The sequence below is a fragment of the Lupinus angustifolius genome, chromosome LG01 (assembly GCF_001865875.1).
Source record: "Lupinus angustifolius cultivar Tanjil chromosome LG01, LupAngTanjil_v1.0, whole genome shotgun sequence".
Classification (NCBI taxonomy): Eukaryota; Viridiplantae; Streptophyta; class Magnoliopsida; order Fabales; family Fabaceae; genus Lupinus; species Lupinus angustifolius.
The window spans coordinates 22,598,655-22,623,038 of NC_032009.1; the positions used below are offsets into that span (position 1 = coordinate 22,598,655).

Below are 24,384 nucleotides of genomic sequence, written 5' to 3' on the forward strand. Positions count from 1 at the left end.
TGATTTATTAAAGTAAATTTGAACTGTTAAAAATATTGAGAATTGTTCAACGGCTATTGATACTCTCGAGTGCCTATTTAGAATCCTGTTGGATTAATCATAATTTTATAAAATCAAAAGCTAAAATTATTATTCTAATTACTGAATAGTATGAAAAGACATTTTGGAGTGATAATAACACTATCCTCCATTATAGTTATTCTTTCCATCCAAGTTCACTTATTGCATGTCAACACTGTCTAGGCATTATTAGTATGCTCTGTGGGGTTGCTGATAATAGCAACCATTGCTCTATTAAGATCGTGGTCAGTCCCAAATCTAATTATAGTGTTTTTTTTATTTTCCATACGTATGCTCGTACTTGAGGCAATTATGTCAGAGCCGGGAACATCTACAGAAACATGGAACTAACCCTTCCAGTGGACATTTTTTCATCTACAAGATTCGAACCCTAGACCTGGTTAATAGGAATCTAATTCTAGTGTGAATACGAAAAATGATATTAAAAAAAAATTAAAAGCAAGTATGATGGGTAATTGGAAACAATAGCACATATGTGTATATCAAAATAAATGGGAAAGAAGAATACTTGCATATTGTCAGTGAAGTCATTAACATCATTAAATCTTGTCGGCTATACTATAAGTACATTGTTAGGTGATTTTGTTTTTGTGGATGATGATGTACTTCAAAGAAATCTTATTATCAGTGTTCATGAATCTGCCCAAAATTAGTACTATAGATTTTTTATTCACATCATAAGAATACAATCACCACAATCATGATAACTACAATTGTAAAACCGCAATTTAAAATATCGATATTTTCTATTACCTGTAAAATTGAGATTGTGAGTTTACACAATAATCTCAACCTACTTATGAGCTTAAACTGCACTAACCTCCAGCAGATTCACATTAACAGAATATCAAATAAAAACGTTTTTTTGTGTACAATTTTGATAAGTATTACTCCACATCTGATGTTTGTGATCGCTAGCAAAGAGGTAAGTCAAATATTATAATTTACTTAACTGAAATATAACCTCACTGAATTAAAAAGTATACCTTAATCAACAAACTCATCTAGAAGTGTTACTGAATTAGACCACTGAAATGCTGAATCTAGAAGTTTGACCCTCTGCAAATTGTTTAACTATTTGCTTGAAATTCAGCATCCTAACCAAACAAATGTCTGTGTTGATATTTTCTTTAATTTTTCCAAATCAAAATTGAATTGTGCAAAGCAATAATATAATGTTCACAAAATTTTTCTGGAATGGGACCATTGCAAGCTCCACCTTTCCCGCAGTACAAGAAGAATGTCTCATCACAATTACAAGTGAAGGATGAGCAAGGAGTGAGAGATTCTCAAAGAATTCCATGGACTCAAGTCACAATAACACAGACTAATGTTTTCAATCTTTCACTACCAATCGCACATACTTGCCCTCAACTGCAAATCCGGAGCTGGAATCGATCTGCCAGCAAATATAATTGCATAAAAAATCTATATTATTTAAAAAGGGGGATTAACATAAACATGATCCATGAGACGGCCTTACCTTCTGCTGAAGGGTCTCGCTCAATTCAGATTCATCAACAACAATGTCGGATTCCTGCAGTGCTCTGTGGACAGCTTTTCTCAGTTTCTTCATCTTCAAAATTCCATCAGGGTGCTGCCACAGGCCAAGGTAAAAAAACACATTTCAGTTCACTAGGAAAAGTATACAACAAATACAAATTATGATCGAGCTGAAAATGGATTCCACTGTAGAAGCTTCAGTTATGTGACCTAGGTCCATCCAAAAGTCATTAATTAATTCTAATATTATATGATGATCATCTTATGCTTGCAATATATGAATGAGATCATGACAAAAGCACAGAAATTTTAAGTACTAGACCAATAACATCATTAATTATGATAACTATGATAAATAATTCTTAACTTGCTATAGCAGTTATCTATTAACTATTAATATCTATAATTAATGATGTGATTGGCCAAGTACACCAACTTGAGTGCTTTAAATTTATGCAATAATTAAGATCAGTATAACATCATAGATAAATTAAGCACAAAACAGCAAAAGGCAGTCATCCTGAAATTCAAAATGCATACAGATTTCAAGGCTGATTTTATGAACTTCTTCCACTTTATTTTCTTTTTGTCTCCTTTTGCCACTTCTGCTCCTTCACCCTGAATTACTTGCCCATTTTCATTGTCGGCTGAATTGCCATTCTTACTTTTCTTAACAAGACCACCTTCTGACTCATCGAATTTCCTCTTTTTGTTTGCAGAAGAAATTTCATTCTCTGGTTTCAAGTTGTCTTGTTTAGAAGACTCTTGCAATTTTGCCTGGTCTGCATTTTGGTCGCCTCTCACCTCACCATTTGTAGCAGTCTCCACTGTAACCTTAGCATCAGTGGTAGATTTGTCTGTCTGGGCTGATTGTTGCTTTGAAGCATGGACGGCTCGGGCTCTCGCCCTATGTTTCTTACCATCAGCATGGAGAAGGAGGGTTTGCTGACTTGTAGCTTTTGTATTGCAAAGACTGCAAAGTCACAAATAAGTGGAGCTTAATGAATCAGACAGAACCATGTGAGTGACACAAAATCTTACAAAAAAATTAGTGAAGATTCTGAGCATCAAAACCAAGTCAGATTTTCTTTTTGTAGTGAAAGATGCTGCTAGCCATATTCACACCATGAAGACAACAAATTAAGCCAACGAAGCTTTTCTGAATTTTGCTAACATGCACTTAACAGAGAAGGTTTATTTTAAAATTAAGGTGCAGAAATTGGGTTTACTTTAAAATTATACATAAAACCTGCCCCACACATACTCCAATAATAACAAAAGGCACACACTGCACATTAAATTTGGCATCTTGAAGTTTCTTGAAAAGGTTCAGCCAATTTTTACTTCTTCGGTTTACATCAGCAAAAGATATCTTGAGTGATATATACCCATCCAAACAGGAGAATATGTAGAGTTTTAGACCATAATAACTATGGTTCTCTCTTATGACCTTCAAAACTTTTCACGCAGTATCTTGAGTGATATATACACAGTAATGTGAATACAATGACTAGTGAATACCATGGTATTAGAAAGTGCAACCAATAGAGCATACCTACAAAACCATGGAGGCCGTTGAGATAGCCCCACATTAATATCAACTTCAGGCTTTTGCTTATCATTAGGCTTGGAAGGTGTAACATTTGAAGTTTTCCCTTGGCCTTTTGGACCATACTTTTCCTGGAAAACAAAATTAAAATTAGGAGACAAATACAATTTGTCATACTCAGCAAGAGATATCAGTAACACTATGAATACACATATTATAGGAAATAGTATAAATAAGACCTCAAGGGTCCATTTGCGAGTTGGGTTTAGGAGGGCATGGAAGACTTCTCATAAGTGTACTTAAGGCTCTGAAGCCTTCCATTTCCCTTCTTCTCCGAAACCAAACTCGCATACGGACCAAAAAGCATTTAAAAGGCAGGCAAGTAAACAATCTCAACTCCAATTGTGAGGAAGGCCAACAATGATAGGAGGAAGAAACTAATCATCACCGAAAGAAACTTTCACGAAGCTTCCATGGTCACACGGAGGAAAGTCAGGAAACCAAAGAATTAACACTTTGAGAAGTAAACACCATCCAAAAATACGAATAATCCATTTCCACAAAATTTCTACTAGTCAAGCTAAATCTTAAAGGTTAATTTACAGAAAATAAGAAAAGGATCATGTTCACAAATACAATCAATGCATAATTTATAAAAGTAAGAGATTAGAATAAATCATAAAGAAGAAAGTAACAATGAAAAACACACCGCTTCAGTTATACACTGTGTGTGATTCTGAACAGTGTCTTGCCCAAATATTTCTCCACAATCAATGCACGATAGCTGCATAACATAAATCAACATATAAATTACATGCATCACATCAAAATCATCCACAAGTTCATGAAATTCCAAAAATCAAATGAAATTATAAGTGTGAAAATAATAATTGAATAAAAAGTAAGGACCTTGTAAGCGGAGCAAGATCGGAAATGACCAACCAACTTAGGTTTTTTGAGGTTGTCACCACAATCTTCGCATTGAAACCAAACCATGTCTGGGTCCCAGAAAAGAGAGAATGATAGTTGTGTTCTGAAGCTGATGTTAAGATTTGGGTTTAAGGTGCTAGGGTTTTTTTCACTCTTCCTCCTTTTACTCGGAAGTGTGACTGTGTGAGTGGAAACAGAGATCAATAAGAACAAAGAAGCCAGGCCCAGGACCAGGCCCACTAACGGTGAAACAGAAATATACATTCATTATTTCATTCAAACTCTAAAAAATCAGGAGGATCTTACGTAATAAATTATTATATATGTGTTAAATGACCACTGAAATTATTGTATGTCTTATTTGTTTGAGAAAAGGTAATGTTAATGGCAATGAGGCTAATGTGGTGGTCTTACTTATCTTTTTCACTCATACTTAGGGGTGAATAATACCCGACCCGCTTATCAGTCGGTTTTTATCGAGTCTAGTGTTGGATTCGAGTTTAAAGATTAGACACGGTCAATATTTAGGATCGAGTATGGACCAAACATGACTTGTCTCGTGGTCACTTACTCATTATATTTGTACGTGTATGTATAGAGTAATCACATTCTTGGTCGAAAGTATCATTGATTATCTAGTTTTTTCATCATATATATGAGTAATAATATATATACATATATATGTCGAATTACATATTCATAGTAATAAATAATAATGATAAGACTTTATCTAAAATGAGTATGCATTATATTTAATAGAGACTAGGGTTGAGTTCAAGTTTAAAGATTGATCTAATCGATATTCAGGGTCAAATTAGCTTCAGGTATATGACCAAATTTAGGTTAAAAAAATGATTCAACCAACATTTAGCATTAGGTAAGGAGAAACTTTACCCATCCAACTCGGTTATGCTTACCCCTACTCACACTTTGTTCGTGCACATGGATTTATAACAATAAACTTCTATATTCGTTGTGGACATTGAATATTTGTATTCTTACACAAAGTCAACATTTTTGGTACGAGTAATGTTATATCCTCCTGATAAATTATCCTATTAACAAAAATGTAACATATGTTACTTGAAAATCAATCATCGACAAATAAGATATGACCTTTTGATATATGTTACTTTATTGTAGATACGAGAATTAGTAGAAAGATTTAGTATAAGAATATATCATTTTTCTTTTGGGAGAAAGGGTTTGTTGAACATAACTTTAGTTTGAAATGAAATCAGTCTATAAACTCATCATAGGATGGTATTATATTTGTCAAGCAATTATTGATTTGAACAAAATGTTTCTCATAAATAGAACTTGATTTGGAATATTATCCTTGCAGGCTATGATGATAGTTTGCAGATCAAAATTGTGATCTGACATTGCATATAGTATTATTCCTTTGTTTTGGTGCTAGTTATGAAGCCTATTGTTAAAGCATAAAATGACAAAGGACTGAAAGGTTGAGAATAATGATTTTGCCTATGATTGCCATAAGAGCACAAGGTGATAGGTTTATGTCAACGTTTTAGTTGTATCATCCATTTTCCTGTCAGATTATAATCTAACAACATTTATGGTCAAATTATAGGTTGATCATTTAGTCATCATCATTGAAGAATGGGTCTTCAGCTGTAGACCATTTCCAGTAAAATATAAAAAAGTACCCAGCTTGGGAACAACATGGAGTTCATTACATGCCACCCTAAGATATAGCAATAGCTTCAGGTTTCATTTGAGATGAGTGGCACTACTCCAAATAAAACATGAGAAAGACAGTGTATCAGTTTTATACATTGTTATTACACCATCCACCATTTATATCTAATCATCATTGACTCTTCAACAACAAAAAAACAATCCAAATGAATGGTAGATGATATATTAAATGTATATAAAGTTTTACACTGACAGTGCATAAATATTACACTCATAAAACTTTTAAATTTGTTCCACAAGTAACAACTAACTGCTATATGCACGACAAGTTCATTTATTAGAAACTTTAGAAAGCATTATTGAACATTATCAGCGAGTTAGCAGCCCCAAGAGGCACATAATCCATAAGTATAGTCTAAAGATTGTTCAAACCCTCAAATATTTTTAACAAAATTATACTAAACTTATGACCAAAATTCAATACAAAGCTATAAGAGCACAATTGCTGGGGTTACTAGTACTTCGGAGCCTTACTCAACAAAAAACCCTTGAGCTCATCCATAACCGATCCAAAATCCGCCTTGACCGATACAGGCGGGTTGGCAAACCTACCCATTCCAGGAATATCTCCAGAATGATAATCAGTCTTACTCTGAGTAAACTTCAATCCATGTGCAGTGCTCACCACCACAGTCCTCTCACTAGGTCCTATAACCCCAGAATTCCTAAGCTTAATGAGTGCTGTCAAAGCCACCCCAGTGTGTGGACATATAAACATGCCAGTAGAATCAGCTTGTGCCATCGCATCCATCAATTCCTCCTCAGTTGCCTCCTCAACGATCCCATTCGAATTCTGCAAAGCAAGTACGGCCCTATCAATAGAAACAGGGTCACCAATCTGTATAGCAGATGCAAAAGTGTTCTCAGCCTTCACAGCCTTAAACTCTTGCCACCCTGACTTATAATACAAATACAAAGGGTTCGCATTCGCAGCCTGCGCACATACAAGCCGAGGGATCCTATCCACAAGCCCTAAATCCTTGCACATTTTGAACCCTTTGTAAAAAGCATAAATATTGCCAAGGTTCCCACCAGGTATAATCACCCAATCAGGTACCTCCCAATCAAACTGCTGCAAAATCTCAATAGCAGCAGTTTTCTGCCCCTCAAGCCTCAAACTATTCAACGAATTCGCCAAATAAATCGGTAACTCTGAAGTTACCTCCCTGATCAGCTTCATGCACCCATCAAAATCAGTGTCAATGCTCAAAACCAAAGCCCCATTCGCAATCGGCTGAACCAATTGCGCAGTCGAAATCTTATTAGCCGGAAGGAAAACAATAGATGGTATACCTGCAGAAGCACAATAAGCAGACAACGCTGCTGACGTGTCGCCGGTCGAGGCACAACCCACCCCATATACCGGCCGGTTCAATTTTCTCAACCGGTTCACTTGGCTAACAAGTACAGTCATTCCTAAATCCTTAAAACTACCACTGTGGCTAATTCCACAGTGTTTGACCCATAAATCATTCATGCCCACAAACTGTTTGCCATAACGCTCAGCCCAAAAAAGATTGGAATTACCTTCAAAGGCGCTAACAATATCATCAGAATCGATCTCGGGTAGGACCCACTCCTTCTTACTCCAAACTCCGGACCCGTACGGCCAGGTGGTTTTTCCCACGCGCGAGTCAAATAGGGCTTTCCAGTACGCGCCGTCGAATTTCTTGAGGGCTTCCATGTCGTGCTGAACGTCGAGGAGGCCGCCGGAGCGGCTGCGGTAGACGATTTCATCAAGGGAGTATGATTCAGTGGAATCGGGTGCGGCGTTGAAAGGGATGTATTTGGCGGAGAAGTTGTGGTGGTCGCGGTGGCGGCGAGCCTCGTCCTTGATGTTATCGTGGTTGCATTTGACTATGGTGGAGATAGAGCGTTTGTTAGAGTGATGAATGGTTTTGGGTTTGGCGTTTGGGGTGAAGATGGATAGAGAAGTGTTCAACAATGAAAGCATTTTGGGTTGATGGAAGATGAAAGAGAGAAGAGAAAGGGTCAAGAGAGAAATATCTATGCACCTTAATCATGCACCATTTATTTAATTTTTTTGTTTTAGAATTCAATTATGATAAAAATGAATTAATATGGTGTAATTATATATATAAAAATCATACATTTTCTTTATATTCCATATTTATTTAAGGGTTCAAGTATTGAAATTGACACTTAATCAAAGTGAGCAGTCATAAAATCTGAAAGAAAATAGTTTCAAAAAGAAAGTATCAATGAATTATTAAAGTTATGCTATATTCATATAATGACCAAAATATTAAAAGTTTAATTTCTGAAATTAAAACTTATTGGAAAGGATAGGCATACATCTCGAGAGTAATTAGTTCTATTTGCATAACGTTAATCATGCACCATTTATTTAATTTTTTTGTTTTAGAATTCAATCTTGATTAAAAAAAATGAATGCTGACAATATATAACAAATTTATACTTTGACAAAATGTTATATCTTCCTATTATATCCTTTCCTAATCTCATGCCTACATGAAGATCGTATATGTCACAATAAGATACTTTGAAATATATCATTTTTTTGTAGGTACGAAAATTAATATGAGAAATTAGTATGAGGATATAACAATGTTTTATACTTTGTATACATTTAGTATTTATTTGGGGATGGATTTTGTTATAAAATGATTCAGCAATAATCAAATCAATGTTTTGTTACTGTTATGTAATGGTGTAAGGTTTCATTTGATCCATGAGACGATCAAAAAATTAAAAATTTGTGACACTTATTGAGATGAACAATCATACATAAAAAAAAAGTAATTATTTCCTTAAACAATGTTAACTAATGTGAGAATATACCATTAATTGAAAAAAAGATTAATGGGTTGCTAAATAATGTCAAAACATCCATCCAACCACATCATTTAAACACCATGTTCTTCTTGTGCCCTTATTTGAGACTCCAATGACTTCCATCAGATATTCACCATTCAGTGTTTCTCAATTATTTGGTAACATTTTATCATTCTTGTTTTTTTAGGTAAATAAATAGCTACCATAGTAAATAACTTTAGGTAAGGACGAGTAATTTGTGGGTAGTGTTAGGATATTCGTAGCGAATATCCTGTTTTTTATTATTAAACCAAACATTTGCCTAAAGTTATTTATCAACCCTTATATAATAATATCTTTGCAATATTATTTCCTAGGAGAGAGCTTCTCTTATTCTTTTTCTTCATTTGAATATAACAGATGGCACCGACCTTGTTTTTTTATTAAAAAAATTGGATTCGATTCCATAATTGAAATACGATAGAAATTTCAAATTTAAAATAATAAATAATATTAAATTAAAATTTACATTATTGAAATATTCCCAAATACGTGAAAGAAAATATCATGACAGTTTTGACCTGATTGAATAGTATTAATATTCCACTTAAGCATAGCTTTCGTGAAGATAATTTTTATGCCAATAATATTATAAAAAAAGAGTGTTGAGAAGCAGGTGATCAAACCTTGAGGTAGGGCTCCTAGTGCATATTCTCTCAAGTAACATAGATTCAAGTACTCGACGAAGATACTAAAATGTTATTAAGATGATATCAATTATCACATAAGTCAAAGTATTCATATTATTATACATTGATTTAACTAGTATTTACTAATTAAATTACATACACGGTTAAAGTTATATTTTTAATAATAAATATAAATAATATTTATATCTACAAATTATGTTAAAAGCAATTACCATCCTTAATGTGTCATTTTGAAACTATAAATAAAATTTATGAACAAATCTGCTTTGGCTAGTAACTAGTAATATACGTTTTGACCTACATTTTCCAATTCTATTTGGTTTTATTATATGTCCTGAATAATTATGACACTACATCAACCTGCCAATGTAATATTAATAATATGTATCAAAATTTGTATCTTTAGTCAAAATACAAAATCACATCAAACACCTTGTTGAACACAAAAACAACGCTGAAAACAAGATTTAAATTGGTTCATAAAACTTCATATCGAAATACTTTTCGTGTTATTTTTTTTTGAGAAATCTCATATTGCTCCTAAATTAATATCAATAAGATATTAATTTAGTGATGTATATAACATCAAATTGTATCATCACAACAAAAGATTAAAAGTTCAATTTTTGTGAGTAATATTTGGACCCAAAAAAGATTAATTTCTTAGGCATAAGATAAAGATACATTGATAATACCAAAAAATTACTACTTAGCGAATAATTCCAAAGACTGTCAAACTAATTCCCAATAAAGGCTGAAAAATATATTCTATGAAAGAACTAATTTGAAAAACAATAGTCCATGTCATGCGTTTTAAGCAAAAAAAAAAAAGACAACCTTTTTTTATAAAAAATAAAAGAAAATAAACATAGGTAACGTATTAACGTTGCCATTAAGCTAAAAACAGCTAATAGACATAAAATAAAAATAAACTGAAAACAGTGTTACCGTTAAACTCAAAATTAGCAACTAACAAGGAAAGAAATAAAAATGGAGATGGTGGTTCAGTAAATAGCATCAAATGTTTGTCCAAAGTGCAAGACACTTGTTAATTTTGTCACACATTTATTCACAAAATGGAATTCGATTTTTATGAGCAATACTTGTTAGAATTAACTCATTTCAAATATATTAGTTCTGTATTTTAAAGAATAAAAAATATATCATAGTACCAAAATATGGAGTACAAAACTGTGAATGTTGTTCACACCACCAAAATATGCAGCACCAGTCAATGACATTCATCTCCTTCTTCATGACCCCACCAATCTCAAACCTCATTTTTTTTTTAATTTAAAATTTCCACGTAAGAAAATAAATAAAAATAAAAGATAGACAATGAGAGAGAAAGACGCAACAACTATCTACCGAGAGAAAGAGAAGCTGGAACTTGCTTTTATTTTTAAATCACTTTTTTTAAAAGAGATTAAACCCAAAATCCAAAACCAGAACTCGATTTTGTTGTGTTGCTGCTTATTGTTTTCTCCAGCTTATAATTTCTTTCTCTTATTCAAACCTTACTCTCAAAATTGTCGTTGAAAATTCAAATCCGCTTATTTCTGCTGTTCGATCTGACTCACTGAGTTAATTCCTTTTCTTATGCGACTCGGCTGAGTTAGCTCAGAAGATCGCTCCGCATTAATCGCCATGGTAAATATGTTTGGATTAAACACTTGCATAGTTTTCGTGCTTGATTCTTTGCTTTTTCCTTTGACTCTTCCACTTGCTTTATTGAATCTATTTGACTTAGATTTTTATTACTATTTTTGAGTTATCTGTATCAGAGTGATTGATGTGTTTGGTGGATATTTATTGCGTTTTTGGCGTTTGGATGTTTTTAATGAATTTTTCAAAATATGAAGTGAAAGTTATAATAGTCGATCCATGATTCCATGCATTACTTGAAAGGATCGTGTGGAATGGATTTTATTGAATAAGTTTTGGGTAATTTTGGATTGGCAGTGCATATAATTTGTTATTTCATTATTTATTTAGAAACTGAAAAACACTACATAGTGGATTTAGTTATTACTATTTATTACAGTATAGATTAATCATTGAAGGGAAAACTGAATATTAAGAAAAATAAAAGTATTCATTAGCATGGTCATGTTCTTAGTGTTGATTCAAAATTATGAGGCGGAGCTATAAGGTTTGAATGTTTAATGGGATTGGGAGCTAACTATTGTTGTAGTAAGAAGGTAAGGTAAGAGATTTCGGTAGTTCCATTTTTTTGGTGAGTGTTATTTCTAAAATTTTGTAGAAAGTGTTTTGAACTACATTATCAAGGGAGGATTCTCTTTCTGCAAATTTCATGCCATAGACTTTTAGCATGGATGATTTGGCATCAAGGGAAGAATGTTAAAAAAGAATACATCCTTCCTAAGTAAAAGAAATTTGATGTAGAGTCTTTTACTAGAAATTCTTGTTCTGTGAAAATGTTCATTCATGGCATTCTTTCAAACTAAAAGTTGTAAGTACCTGAATATATACTGCAAAACTCTTGGAATTTAGTTAGATCAAATAGCATTTCTATGACACTTGTCTGTTGCTTGGCTTGAAAATCATTGTTCACGCATGGTGTCATCACTGTCATGGTGGTCCAGTTAAATGAGTATGACAGGTTTCATTGAATGCCAACTCTTTTGCATATAGTTTTTTTCTTCAAAATTAATACATTGTTTGTGATAGTCAATGTGAGTAGCTGTACTTTTTCTCTGAACTAACATGTTTGCTTTGAATTCCATGTGTTTGGATTTGCAGTCAGCATCAGTGAACATTATTGTAGGTTCTCATGTTTGGGTTGAGGATCCAGTCCAAGCATGGGTTGGTGGCGAAGTATCTAAAATCAATGGTGACGAAGTCCATGTTTACACCACAGATGGGAAAACAGTGAGTCTAATTGTTTGTACTAGCGTGTGTGAGAAATTGTTTGCATATGTTCTTTGTTGTACATATTGTTTTGGCTTATTGAAACAAAATTTTTTGTACTTCTCTGAGATTCTAGTTTGGTCAAATCATCTTTAGGAATTGTACTTTTTTTCTTTCATATACAGTATAATCCTATTAATTTGTGCATAATATGTTTATATCTTAGTCACAGAAATTTCAGCTATATTCTCTTTTAGTTGTTTATATTCTTCTATTTGTCTAATATTCAAACAAGAGCGACCAGGCCTCACAAGTTACAATTATGATTTTGATCACCTGAACATCTGATTGTAGGTTGTCACAAATATCTCAAAGGTTTTCCCCAAGGATAATGAAGCCCCTCCTGGAGGTGTTGATGACATGACAAAACTGTCATACTTGCATGAACCAGGAGTTCTGCACAACTTGGCTACTAGATATGAACTCAATGAAATTTATGTGAGATACTATTTTTTATTTTCATTTAGTGCTAAAACTGTTTGAGTTGAGTTATAGTAGAAACTTGTGAGTAAATACAATCATGTTATTCCTCCAACATCACTGCAGACGTATACTGGAAACATCCTGATTGCAATAAACCCATTTCAAAGGTTGCCACATCTATATGATACACACATGATGGAACAGTACAAAGGAGCTGGATTTGGAGAGTTGAGTCCTCATGTTTTTGCAATTGCAGATGTTGCATACAGGTGGTTAATAGACGCCAATGTCATTTGCTTGACATTCCTTTTTTATTCGGTTTATTTATGTCCATATTTATTTTTGTTAGGGCAATGATCAACGAGGGAAAAAGTAACTCAATCTTGGTTAGCGGTGAGAGTGGGGCTGGTAAGACAGAAACTACAAAAATGCTCATGCGATATCTTGCATATCTTGGGGGTCGTTCTGGAGTAGAAGGAAGGACAGTTGAACAACAAGTTCTAGAAGTATGATAATGCTGCAAATTTTGGTTCCATTAAATTACATGTCTTTTTAAAGCATCATTTATAGCTTTTAGTTCCATTATATTACATTTTATTTCAAATTTTATTAGATATGTAGGGTGTTTAAAAGCATGAAAATTATTTTCTCATCGTTGTTTTTGTACAATTATTTTGCAGTCTAATCCGGTTCTTGAAGCATTTGGCAATGCCAAAACAATCAGAAATAATAATTCAAGGTGAGCATTGACAACTGCGTGGAATGTTATATATGACAAAAAGGGCAGCCTAAGCATGAGAGGTTGTGTCCTCTTGGTCACTAAGCACAACCTTACCATTTGCCTAGGTTCACCCTCTGTTATATAAAACAAAATTGTCATAAAATATTTAGTTAAAGTGATTTTAACTATGTTAGTGGTGGATAAAAGCTGTGATATATTGATCAGCTCATCAATAGCTAAAATATATCAATTCTTAGACTTTTGTGTTTTATTTGCTATTATCATGTCAGCAAACAATGAAAGAATATTTGAATATATTTTGTAGTTCAAACTTGATATAACCTGTACTTGTTATCTTCTTCCTGAATTTTGAAATGCAGTCGTTTTGGTAAATTTGTTGAGATACAATTTGACAACAAGGGAAGGATTTCTGGGGCTGCTATAAGAACTTATTTGCTAGAGAGGTCTCGTGTCTGTCAAATTTCAGATCCCGAAAGAAACTACCATTGCTTTTACCTTCTTTGTTCTGCACCAGCTGAGGTAAAAATATTCTTTCTTATTTAAATCAACCTTGTCTTTGTTATGAATATTGGTTCTTATGGTACAATGTCATATTTAATCATTGCAACACTTCAACTTGAAGGAAAAAGAGAAGTATAAGTTGGGAAGTCCTAGTTCCTTCCATTACTTAAATCAATCCAAGTGCTATCAGCTGGATGGAGTGGATGATGCACATGAGTATCATGCCACTCGAAGAGCCATGGATATTGTTGGAATTAGCGAGGAAGAGCAGGTTAGTCTTCCCAAATCTATTTGTTATTGATAATAATTTTTTGTAAATTTATTTAATGATATAACAACATATTTCAGGAGGCAATTTTTAGGGTTGTTGCAGCAATTTTGCACCTTGGAAACATCGAATTTTCAAAAGGAGAGGAAATTGACTCCTCTGTCATCAAAGATGAGAAGTCTAGATTCCATCTTAATGTGACCGCTGAACTTCTTAAGTATGCTCCAACATAATCCTTTTATGCACTTCATTTGCATCAGTGTCTTGTTTTTATCATATTACGTACATTTTAACATACACAATTTTTGTAGGTGCAATGCTACGAGCTTAGAAGATGCACTAATCAAGCGTGTGATGGTAACACCTGAGGAGGTTATTACAAGAACTCTTGATCCTGATGCAGCTCTTGGTAGCAGGGATGCATTAGCTAAAACCATTTATTCACGTTTGTTTGATTGGTAATGAAACTTCAACACTTAGTCCTACATAAACATGCTCATTCTTATATCAACGTGTTCAAGGAAAGAGAGAATGATTGAGAAGGCTGTGAATATAATATTATTGTATAAAAGGATCTAAAAAAACTATTCTTATTAAAAACCTATACATTTACATTGAAATTGGCTATAAGTTGTGAATATTGAATAACTCACAATAACATACCGAAATATTTCTAGGAAAAACAAGTTTGATTGGACTAACAAATTGTTGGATTTCCTTCATAGTAGATTTCACACACACATATATTAATATTCTCATAAAGGGTCTAAACAATTTATTCTTATTAAAAAAAACTGTACACTTACCTTTAAATTTGGCTATAGCATACCGAAATATTTCTAGGAGAAGCAATTTTGATTGCACTAACAATTGTGCTAGATTTCGTTCATAGTATATTTCACACACACATATTAATATTCTCATAAATTTTCATTATTTCTTATAGGCTTGTGGAGAAGATTAACAATTCAATCGGGCAAGATCCAAATTCAAAATCTATCATTGGAGTTCTTGATATCTATGGTTTTGAAAGTTTTAAGTTCAATAGGTAAGCTAGTGATTTTATTTGGAACTTTTGGTTTGAGTATTTAGCCTTGTATCTAATAATTTTCCTTTACTTAGTTTTGAGCAGTTCTGTATTAATTTTACAAATGAGAAGTTGCAACAACATTTTAATCAGGTTTGGTAATTTCTGGCACATCTTGAATATCCATATCCCCGACTTCTGTTTCCCTTGATAATTGAGTTTTTTTAACTGAACGTTTGCAGCATGTCTTTAAAATGGAACAAGAAGAATATACCAAAGAAAAGATCAATTGGAGTTACATAGAGTTTATTGACAACCAAGATGTTTTGGATCTCATTGAGAAGGTATTTTACTGATGCTTGCTGCATTATTAATTCTTTATGAAGTATATGAAAGTGTGTTTTAATGAGTCACCTGTCAAATGTTGTTGATTGTAATATTTGTTCAAAATGTGTACAAAGTGTGTTCGCATGTTATTTATATGCACTTTCTTTATTTTTCTACACAAAAAATCTCTGTAATATATTGAAGCATAATATTATTCAATCTTTTGCAGAAACCTGGAGGAATAATTTCACTTCTTGATGAAGCCTGGTATGCAGATAATAGCAGAGAGATTAGTTAATTTGACATTGATTTTAAGTTAGATTGAAGCTATATGCTTATATCTTTTGTGAAATTACCTTTTTTAATTAGACTTATTTAGTCATAATAGACTGTTTTTTTGACACAGCATGTTTCCTAAGTCTACACATGAAACATTTGCTCAGAAGTTGTATCAGACATTCAAAAACAACAAGCGCTTTATCAAACCTAAACTTTCTCGGACTAGTTTTACAATATCTCATTATGCAGGGGAGGTAACTACATTTGATCTTTTTCATTGTGCGTTTCCATTGATTGCTTTGTTTTTATTTAAATGTTCCATGAATATTTTGTTCTACATTTTTACTATTGTTTTTCTGTGCAGGTGACATATTTGGCTGATCTGTTTCTTGACAAAAACAAGGATTATGTAGTTGCAGAACATCAAGATCTACTGACAGCCTCAAAATGCTCATTTGCAGCAAGTCTATTCCCTCCTTCTCCTGAAGAGTCTTCAAAATCATCCAAGTTCTCTTCAATTGGATCTCGCTTTAAGGTATTATTAGTTTTTATCACTCTTTAGCTAAGCTCGATTTTGCATCATTATCAGTCTTTTTTGTGACACATTTGTGAAAATTGCAGCTACAACTTCAGTCTTTGATGGAGACCTTAAGTTCAACTGAACCTCACTATATCAGATGTGTGAAGCCAAATAATGTTCTCAAGCCTGCTATTTTTGAAAATGTCAATATTATGCAACAATTGCGCTGTGGTGTGAGTATATTATGGTCTTTGTCTTCATTGGTTTTTAATAACTGAGGCACTGAGCTAAGAAAAAACTATATATTTGACTCTGATTTACATTTGATGTTGTTTTGTCTCATTGTTATTTGTTTTAGGGTGTTCTTGAGGCAATTAGAATCAGCTGTGCTGGCTATCCAACCAGACGAACTTTTTATGAATTTCTTAACCGATTTGGTGTCCTTGCACCTGAAGTTCTGGATGGAAAGTAAAGCTCATCTCCTTTTTGAGCTGTTTTTATCTTTGAATTAGAAAGTGACTTTTCTGTTTTTCGTACAAAACTTATTTGTCTTGTATGTGTATAATTTCTAGGGAGTTACTGTATGATTTAACTCTTGGCCTCTCTTTATTGCTTGCAATTTGTCTCCCTAGCTTTCATAATTGTTTCCACTCGTTCCTTTTCAGCTCTGATGACAAGGTTGCATGCCAAATGATTCTGGAAAAAATGGGTATGAAAGGGTACCAGGTGATTCAGTGCTCTTATAACTTTATAGTTTATATGTTGACGATTGTGCATGGGAGGGTCAGTTTTAGAAACGGGGTTCAAGAAGCCAAGCCCGACTTGCTTCCAAATTAATTGCCATCTCGGATATGCATACCTATATAATTCATACATGATTTTCAATCCATTTCCGAATGATTACGGACGACAATGCTTATGATGTTAAAGTATGAAAGGTACCTAAATATCTGAAGGAGCCTTCGAAGGCTCTTAAGTAACCTTATATATTTCATGTAGACTATCCCAGGGGTAAAAAATTTATGAAAATACCAGTACCAACTATAAAGAGGGTGAGACTCGACGCAATGACAATGTTGCTTGTCTTGTAAGTTGTGACTTGGAGGTCATGTTCAAACCCTGGAAATAGCCTATTAGCTTGCGAAGGTAAGGCTGTGTAAATTTTCTCTCCCCAGACCCACTAGGTGAGAAGCTCATGCACCGGACCAGTGTGCAAAAACCAATTTCAAATATAAGTATAAGCTTATTGGTACAATAAGGAAGTTATTTTATTTGATAAATCTCATCTAGGTTCTGGATTGTAAATTAGCTTTATTTTTTATGTCATGAAACAAATATTACCTTTTTCATATAGTAATTTATCACACTATCAAGGTGCTTATCCATACAAGTTGATTTTGCAAATTACGAACTCAAACAAGATTTATGGTGGTTTGCCAGATAGGGAAGACAAAGGTTTTCCTAAGAGCTGGACAGATGGCTGAGCTGGATGCAAGACGGGCAGAGGTTCTTGGAAATGCAGCTAGAACCATCCAGAGGCATATGTGTACCTATATGGCACGCAAAGAATTCATTCAATTGCGCCAAGCTGCAGTTCGTCTGCAATCTATTTTGCGAGGTGACCTTAGTTTTATGTAACATGTTTGCTTAGATTTTTGTTGCTCTCCCAGTCTCTTGTATAAGAGGGAGAGCCTTAATGCAATGGTACGGTTGCTTGCCTTGTGACCTAGAAGTCATGGGTTCAAATCCTGGAAGCAGCCTCCCCGCTTGCAGGGATAAGGCTGAATTCATCTACTCACACCATTAGGTAGGAGCTTCGTGCACTAGGCCGTCCTCAGTCTCCTGTATAGTTGTATGTACAGGTTGCTTGTTTGGCTTGGACTACCAACATGCAACCTATCATTGGTCTGTGTGCAAAAGCCCAAATCCACCAAATGTGAAAATTACTCACATTGCAATAAATGAAAAAAAGGAATTGAAATGAATTATGCACATCCATATTTTAATTGTAATCATTGAACAATTTGGTCTTATCTTTTTCTTATGTCATTAAGCTTATGTTTCACCAAACCCATTTATTGGTATAGTTTGCATGCCATTCTAGAATTTGTGATGCATTAAAATACTTGGAATTTTCTCCTGAAGTGCATTTCTCCTCTTTATGGTTTGCTCTAGACGAACTGCATACTTTAATTTGATGCTATAGATTCTTATGGTAGTTTTCAATACCAAACAGGATTATTGTCTCGAAAGCTCTATGAGCAGTTGCGACGTGAAGCAGCAGCTGTGAAGATAGAGAAGAACTTCAAACGATACATTTCCATGAAGTCTTACTTAACAGAACGATCGTCTGCAATTATATTACAAACAGGCTTAAGGGCTATGAAGGCTCGTGATGAATTTAGATTTAGGAAGCAAACAAAGGCTGCAATTTGTATCCAGGTTCTCTTGTCGAACTTCTTCATAGTTTATATACTGTTAGTTGTGGAAAAGAAACCATGCAACCTTCTTATCTGCCTTGCTAAATGATATTTTGTGTTAATCTTTTCAGGCTCATTCGCGTCGGCAATTTGCATATTCATATTATAAAAGATTGCAAAAAGCTGCAATTGTTACTCAGTGCGGCTGGAGGAGAAGGGTTGCCAAGAGGGAACTTAGAAATCTTAAGATGGTAAATGATACTTTTTTTTGGGGTGTAATATTGACTTAGTCTTGGTTTATAAGACCTTACTTTGGATGTAATAATTTGTGTAATTTCATTCAGGCTGCAAGAGAAACAGGAGCCCTTAAAGAAGCAAAAGACAAACTAGAAAAGCGTGTTGAAGAACTTACGTGGCGTTTGCAAATTGAGAAGCGTTTGAGAGTAACTTCATTCATCATGTTTTTTATACAAAGTTCAAATTTGGTTCAATTGCTGATGCAAACTTGCAGGTTTTTATACCGTAACCTTTTTAAAAAAATTAAATTACAGGCTGATTTGGAAGAGGACAAGACACAAGAAATTGCCAAGTTACAGGATACTTTGCATACAATGCAAAAACAAGTAGAAGAAGCAAATGCCAGGGTCATCAAAGAGCGTGAGGAGGCACAAAAAGCCATTGAAGAAGCACCTCCAGTTATTAAGGAGACTCCTGTTATAATTCAAGATACTGAAAAGATTAATTCTTTAACGGTCGAAGTCAATAGTTTGAAGGTAGACAACATCTGATTATATTGATGATGTGGCATAAATTTAATAATTCATGGCATTTTGTGATACAAGTTATTTGGAGGCTTCTTGTGGGAAAAAATGCTTGAAAAGGCAAATTGGTGTTTTCTTTAACCTAGGCAGTGAGCTATCAATTAAAATTACATTTATACCTCTACTTTTTTTCTTCAAACTTTAACTTAATTTCTATTTCTAGGAATCCTTGGAGTTCATTCAATTTTCTGTATGTCTTGCTGTTTGTTCTTCCAGTTGCCCGCCTAAAAAAACTTGATTATATATACTCAGATCATCCTGCAATTCAAGTTCAATTAAAATTGTAGTTATCTGGTTTCTTTATGACATACACTCACTAATGACTCTGGATTGGATAGTATTGTTATTAAACTTATATTTAATCTGTTCTTATATTTAGAAAGGAGGGAAAGAGAAAAAAATAGTTATTGTGAGGTGCTAATAATTTATCTGCAAGGAACAACTGAGCTTATTGAGTGCCCTTATTTACAGGAATCATTACTACTGGAAAGAGAGGCCCATGAAGAGGCCAGGAAAGCTCAGGCTGAGGCTGAAGGTAGAAATAAGGAGCTGCTTAAAAAAGTTGAAGATTCTGATCGCAGAGTGGAACAGCTACAGGAATTGGTTCAGAGGTTAGTATAAAGCATGAGGGGCAAAAGATCTATATGGTAGATTGGTAGCGAATACTAGTTGCTTAGTGTTTATATGCAGTTTACACTATCATCCCAAGATGAATGAAATATTTTCAGATACTGATGACAATGTAAATGTATCAGATTTCATATATAACTCAGCAGTTTTATTTTTCTATCCCCCAACTCTACAATCCATCCAAGAGTTACTCCTATTATAGTCTGTCTTCATTTCCTGTCAACCATTCTCCTACACCTGTTCATGCGTAATTGTTATTTTTGTGACTTGGATGCATAAGATACTTCCATGTCTATCCTTCCCCCATTAATAACCATATTTACCTGCCTTAATATAAATATATTTTGTTAAAAATAATTCTCTATGATACAGATTGGAGGACAAAATTTCCAATTCGGAGTCAGAAAATCAAGTTCTTCGCCAGCAGGCACTGGCTGTATCTCCAACTGGAAAAGCTCTGCCTGCAAGACCAAGATCAGTGATTATTCAGGTAATGAAACAAACCCGAGGACATTAATCAAAACTATAGTATATATGGAAATGGAAATTTACAATGGAGTTTCCTGCACAATCTGCAGAGGATACCAGAAAATGGGAATACTCCAAATGGTGAAACAACAAATGGATCAGTAACAGTAAGAATTTATTGTTTTTTATGAAAATATATAACCAATTAATTTTGGTAATAGAAGTTGTTTTTCACTTTTTAGTTTTTAAACTTGTTAAATGCTTCCTTTTGTCTGTTTTAGGATATGACTCTAGCTGTATCAAATGTACGTGAGCCTGAATCTGAGGGAAAACCACAAAAGACTCTCAATGAGAAGCAGCAAGTGAGTAGCTACATAGATGCACTAAACAATCTGAATCTGTGATAGATACTTCAAACCACCTTCTCAATTTAATTCCTTTCTCCCTTGTTTTGCTTGTTCATTGTGCTTAAAAATTTATTTTCTGGGTCAGGAAAACCAGGACTTGTTGATCAAGTGCATAACACAAGATTTGGGATTTTCTGGAGGCAAACCTGTTGCTGCATGTGTCATATATAAATGCCTTCTTCACTGGAGGTCATTTGAAGTTGAAAGAACAAGTGTCTTTGACCGAATTATTCAAACAATAGCTTCAGCTGTTGAGGTAACTTACCTTTTTTGGGTTACTTGTAGCTTTTCCCTTTAAAAATACCAGTGTCACTTTCTAAAATGCCAAAAGTATTTTACTAACAGTGACTTATGAACCATTGAAGGCCCAGGATAATACTGATGTATTAGCCTATTGGTTGTCTAATACATCTACTTTGTTGTTGCTACTCCAACGCACTCTCAAAGCAACTGGAGCTGCTAGCTTAACACCACAAAGACGGAGAACATCATCATCTTCTCTATTTGGAAGAATGTCTCAAGTATGAAGCAACTTCACATCCTTTCTGATGAAAATTTTATCAGTTATATTTAGATTTCATTTCTCTTCAATTTTGGTTGACTTAAGTGATTCCAGGGGCTAAGGGGATCTACCCAAAGTGCTGGATTGTCATTTATAAATGGCCGAGGCCTTAGTAGAATGGATGATTTACGTCAAGTGGAAGCAAAGTATCCAGCACTGCTGTTTAAGCAACATCTTACTGCCTTCCTTGAAAAAATATATGGAATGATAAGAGACAGCCTCAAAAAGGAGATATCTCCATTACTTGGACTGTGTATACAGGTAATATCTTCTCTCTCTCTCTGTATTTTTTGGGGGGTGGGGTGCTATCAAAATTTTGAACATTTGTCATTGGTTAAAGTATGTTAATAATATGTTTTTTTGTATGGTATATTAGTAGAGTATTCTTTAATAATTACAAGAATCCTTTAATCACTGGTAGGTTCATGTGCATGACCTTTGTCTTTATGCAGGCAGTCACAATGGTTAGGATACCCAGTGATTGACAAGCTTTATTTGTTTATTTATCTAACAATCGCAGGCTCCTAGGACCTCACGTCAAAGTTTAGTAAAAGGACGATCACAAGCTAATGCAGTTGCTCAACAAGCTTTAATTGCTCACTGGCAAAGTATTGTGAAAATCTTAAACAATTATCTGAAGATAATGAAAGCAAATTATGTGAGTTCACTTCAGATGACTTCATTTCCATTGTTTATCTTAATATGATGTTAATCCCATAAGGTTGGTTTAATAGGCGCCTGCTTTCTTGGTCCGTAAAGTGTTCACTCAAATATTCTCATTCATCAATGTTCAATTATTCAACAGGTAATCTCTTTCTCCCCTCTGCATTGCATGTCATATTGCAAAATAAGACTTTTTGATTAATTTAATCTGGTGCTTACTGCAGTCTTCTGTTGCGTCGTGAGTGTTGTTCATTCAGCAATGGGGAGTACGTAAAGACAGGTTTGGCTGAATTAGAACAGTGGGGTGTGGAGGCTACAAACGATGTGAGCACCCAGAAACTGTTTCAGACTTCTTATTTTTTTCTTTCTAATTTTATAATCATCACCTCAATATGCTATGTACAGTATATTGGCTCGGCTTGGGAGGAACTGAAGCATATCAGACAGGCTGTTGGGTTCCTGGTAAAAGTCACTTCTATACAAACTCAGTTCCAAAATTCAATTCAATATGAATGACGACCGACTGTCATTCTTCTATGTTAGGTGATTCATCAAAAACCCAAGAAGTCCTTGAATGAAATAACAAAGGAGCTATGCCCGGTGGGTGCCTCCTTCCTTCCATTAAATATTCATGAAATCATACTTAGCTTTGATTCTCTTCCTAAGTATAATATTGTGGTGCTGCAGGTTCTCAGTATACAACAGTTATACAGGATCAGTACAATGTACTGGGATGACAAATATGGCACACACAGTGTGTCAACAGATGTAAGTTAACATTGCTGATTTTATTGGTACCAGTCTCCGTATTACTTTTAGGGCGCGGTTGGGTAAATGGATAACTTAAGCACTTATTGAAGAACTTTTTTTTATTTTATTTTTAATAAGCCAAAAAAGACCTTTTTTGTACCTCTGATAAGTTTTTTGAAATAAGCTACAAAGGAGCTTATAGGAAGTTAAAGAGCTATTTTCAATATCTCAAATGAGCTCCCTATAAACTCTTAGGAACACCCAGTTAGTAGTTGAATGTGCACATGTTTTTTGAAATTCGCAAGGTGGAACACCTGCAATGTGCTTAATCTCAAAACTCTCCTATCATACAGGTTATAGCAAGCATGAGAGCTATGATGTCTGAGGACTCTAATAATGCTGTCAGCACTTCTTTCCTATTAGATGATGACTCAAGGTACTGTATTAACTTCAGCAAACAATTCATTATTTAACTGTTTGCCTCGATCTTAGCTGTAGCATTTCTTCTTAAATCTCCGAATATGGTTGCAGCATTCCATTTTCGGTGGATGACATTTCCAAATCCATGCAAGAAGTAGAAGTAGCTGAGGTGGATCCTCCTCCGTTGATGCGCGATAACTCAGGATTTGGGTTCTTACTTGCACGCTCAGAGTGATAATCAATAATTATTGCTTCTGATGCACTATCTTGTTGCACAAAGTTGCAAGTGCTAAAAACTGTGCATATAACTTCATTGTGGTCACGTCGTGTATAGTATATTTTTCACCAACTCAGGCTTCTAATATTGGTTTGTTGCCTGGGTTTATTCATTTTTACCCCTCAAGTTTCATCAACACGAGGGGTTTTGTTAAGAAACCATGTCACAATTGTTGTGACAAATTCCTATCATGGTTTCGAGGTTGGTGTCCAGGCACTGCTGGCACACTTGCCCAATGTTCTTTTCCTATATTATTGTTTTTCATGTGTTATAGTTGGCTGCAATTAGTGACACTAGTGTATGTTATAGGGCACCTTTGTCTTATGTGATTATAAGTTATGTTTAATTGGTACAACATTATTTTATTATTTAATTTTAAACAGGTATTTTTGTTATTTTTTTTAAATGACTAAGTCATATGAAAGATGACTCATTGTACCTTGACAAACATGACATCGTTTGAGTTTCATTTCTTTATTATTATTTTTTGTTCTTAAGTCTTAACTGTATCTTATGATATAATACTGAAAGCCATGTAGGAGGAATAACATCCTTTTTCATGAGATATGAGGACTAAACATTGCATGGACTATCTAAAGAAAATTTCAATTTGCAATTTTACAATTTACATTTTACATTTACAAGGCTGTTGATTTT

At 34.1% G+C, this 24,384-nt stretch overlaps 3 protein-coding genes across 3 annotated transcripts; 1 reads left to right on the forward strand and 2 right to left on the reverse strand.

Moving 5' to 3' along the window:
- On the reverse strand, positions 1,030 to 4,234 carry LOC109356191 (UBP1-associated proteins 1C). Its single transcript, XM_019599528.1, has 6 exons — positions 4,043 to 4,234; positions 3,843 to 3,917; positions 3,140 to 3,264; positions 2,125 to 2,557; positions 1,565 to 1,678; positions 1,030 to 1,480 (listed from the first exon to the last, which is right to left on the reverse strand). The coding sequence occupies exons 1-6, from the start codon at positions 4,127 to 4,129 to the stop codon at positions 1,418 to 1,420; spliced, it is 897 nt and encodes a 298-aa protein (XP_019455073.1). The 5' UTR covers positions 4,130 to 4,234; the 3' UTR covers positions 1,030 to 1,417.
- On the reverse strand, positions 6,026 to 7,796 carry LOC109356200 (threonine synthase, chloroplastic-like). The gene has a single exon (XM_019599536.1). It carries the CDS (start codon positions 7,737 to 7,739, stop codon positions 6,240 to 6,242), a length of 1,500 nt encoding a protein of 499 aa, XP_019455081.1. The 5' UTR covers positions 7,740 to 7,796; the 3' UTR covers positions 6,026 to 6,239.
- On the forward strand, positions 10,647 to 24,128 carry LOC109356209 (myosin-17-like). Its single transcript, XM_019599544.1, has 39 exons — positions 10,647 to 10,941; positions 12,055 to 12,183; positions 12,517 to 12,660; positions 12,769 to 12,914; positions 12,995 to 13,151; positions 13,326 to 13,384; positions 13,747 to 13,906; positions 14,010 to 14,159; positions 14,237 to 14,373; positions 14,468 to 14,614; positions 15,103 to 15,204; positions 15,279 to 15,336; positions 15,426 to 15,527; positions 15,740 to 15,777; positions 15,917 to 16,043; positions 16,154 to 16,324; positions 16,411 to 16,542; positions 16,668 to 16,777; positions 16,975 to 17,035; positions 17,750 to 17,927; positions 18,546 to 18,751; positions 18,861 to 18,980; positions 19,074 to 19,172; positions 19,281 to 19,502; positions 20,022 to 20,161; positions 20,553 to 20,670; positions 20,759 to 20,815; positions 20,930 to 21,010; positions 21,141 to 21,311; positions 21,421 to 21,576; positions 21,672 to 21,878; positions 22,138 to 22,275; positions 22,352 to 22,422; positions 22,505 to 22,604; positions 22,686 to 22,742; positions 22,824 to 22,880; positions 22,968 to 23,048; positions 23,384 to 23,466; positions 23,562 to 24,128. Exons 1-39 carry the CDS (start codon positions 10,939 to 10,941, stop codon positions 23,683 to 23,685), a joined length of 4,599 nt encoding a protein of 1,532 aa, XP_019455089.1. The 5' UTR covers positions 10,647 to 10,938; the 3' UTR covers positions 23,686 to 24,128.

Coding starts and splice junctions, on each gene's coding strand:
- LOC109356191 (XM_019599528.1), bottom strand. CDS start 4,129: ATGGTTTGGTTTCAATGCGAAGATTGTGGTGACAACCTCAAAAAACCT. Junction 3,918..4,042: donor GATCTTGCTCCGCTTACAAG/GTCCTTACTTTT, acceptor TATGTTATGCAG/CTATCGTGCATTGATTGTGG. Junction 3,265..3,842: donor CACAGTGTATAACTGAAGCG/GTGTGTTTTTCA, acceptor TTTGTTTTCCAG/GAAAAGTATGGTCCAAAAGG.
- LOC109356200 (XM_019599536.1), bottom strand. CDS start 7,739: ATGCTTTCATTGTTGAACACTTCTCTATCCATCTTCACCCCAAACGCC.
- LOC109356209 (XM_019599544.1), top strand. Junction 15,337..15,425: donor TGCAACAACATTTTAATCAG/GTTTGGTAATTT, acceptor GAACGTTTGCAG/CATGTCTTTAAAATGGAACA. Junction 20,162..20,552: donor CTACAGGAATTGGTTCAGAG/GTTAGTATAAAG, acceptor TCTATGATACAG/ATTGGAGGACAAAATTTCCA.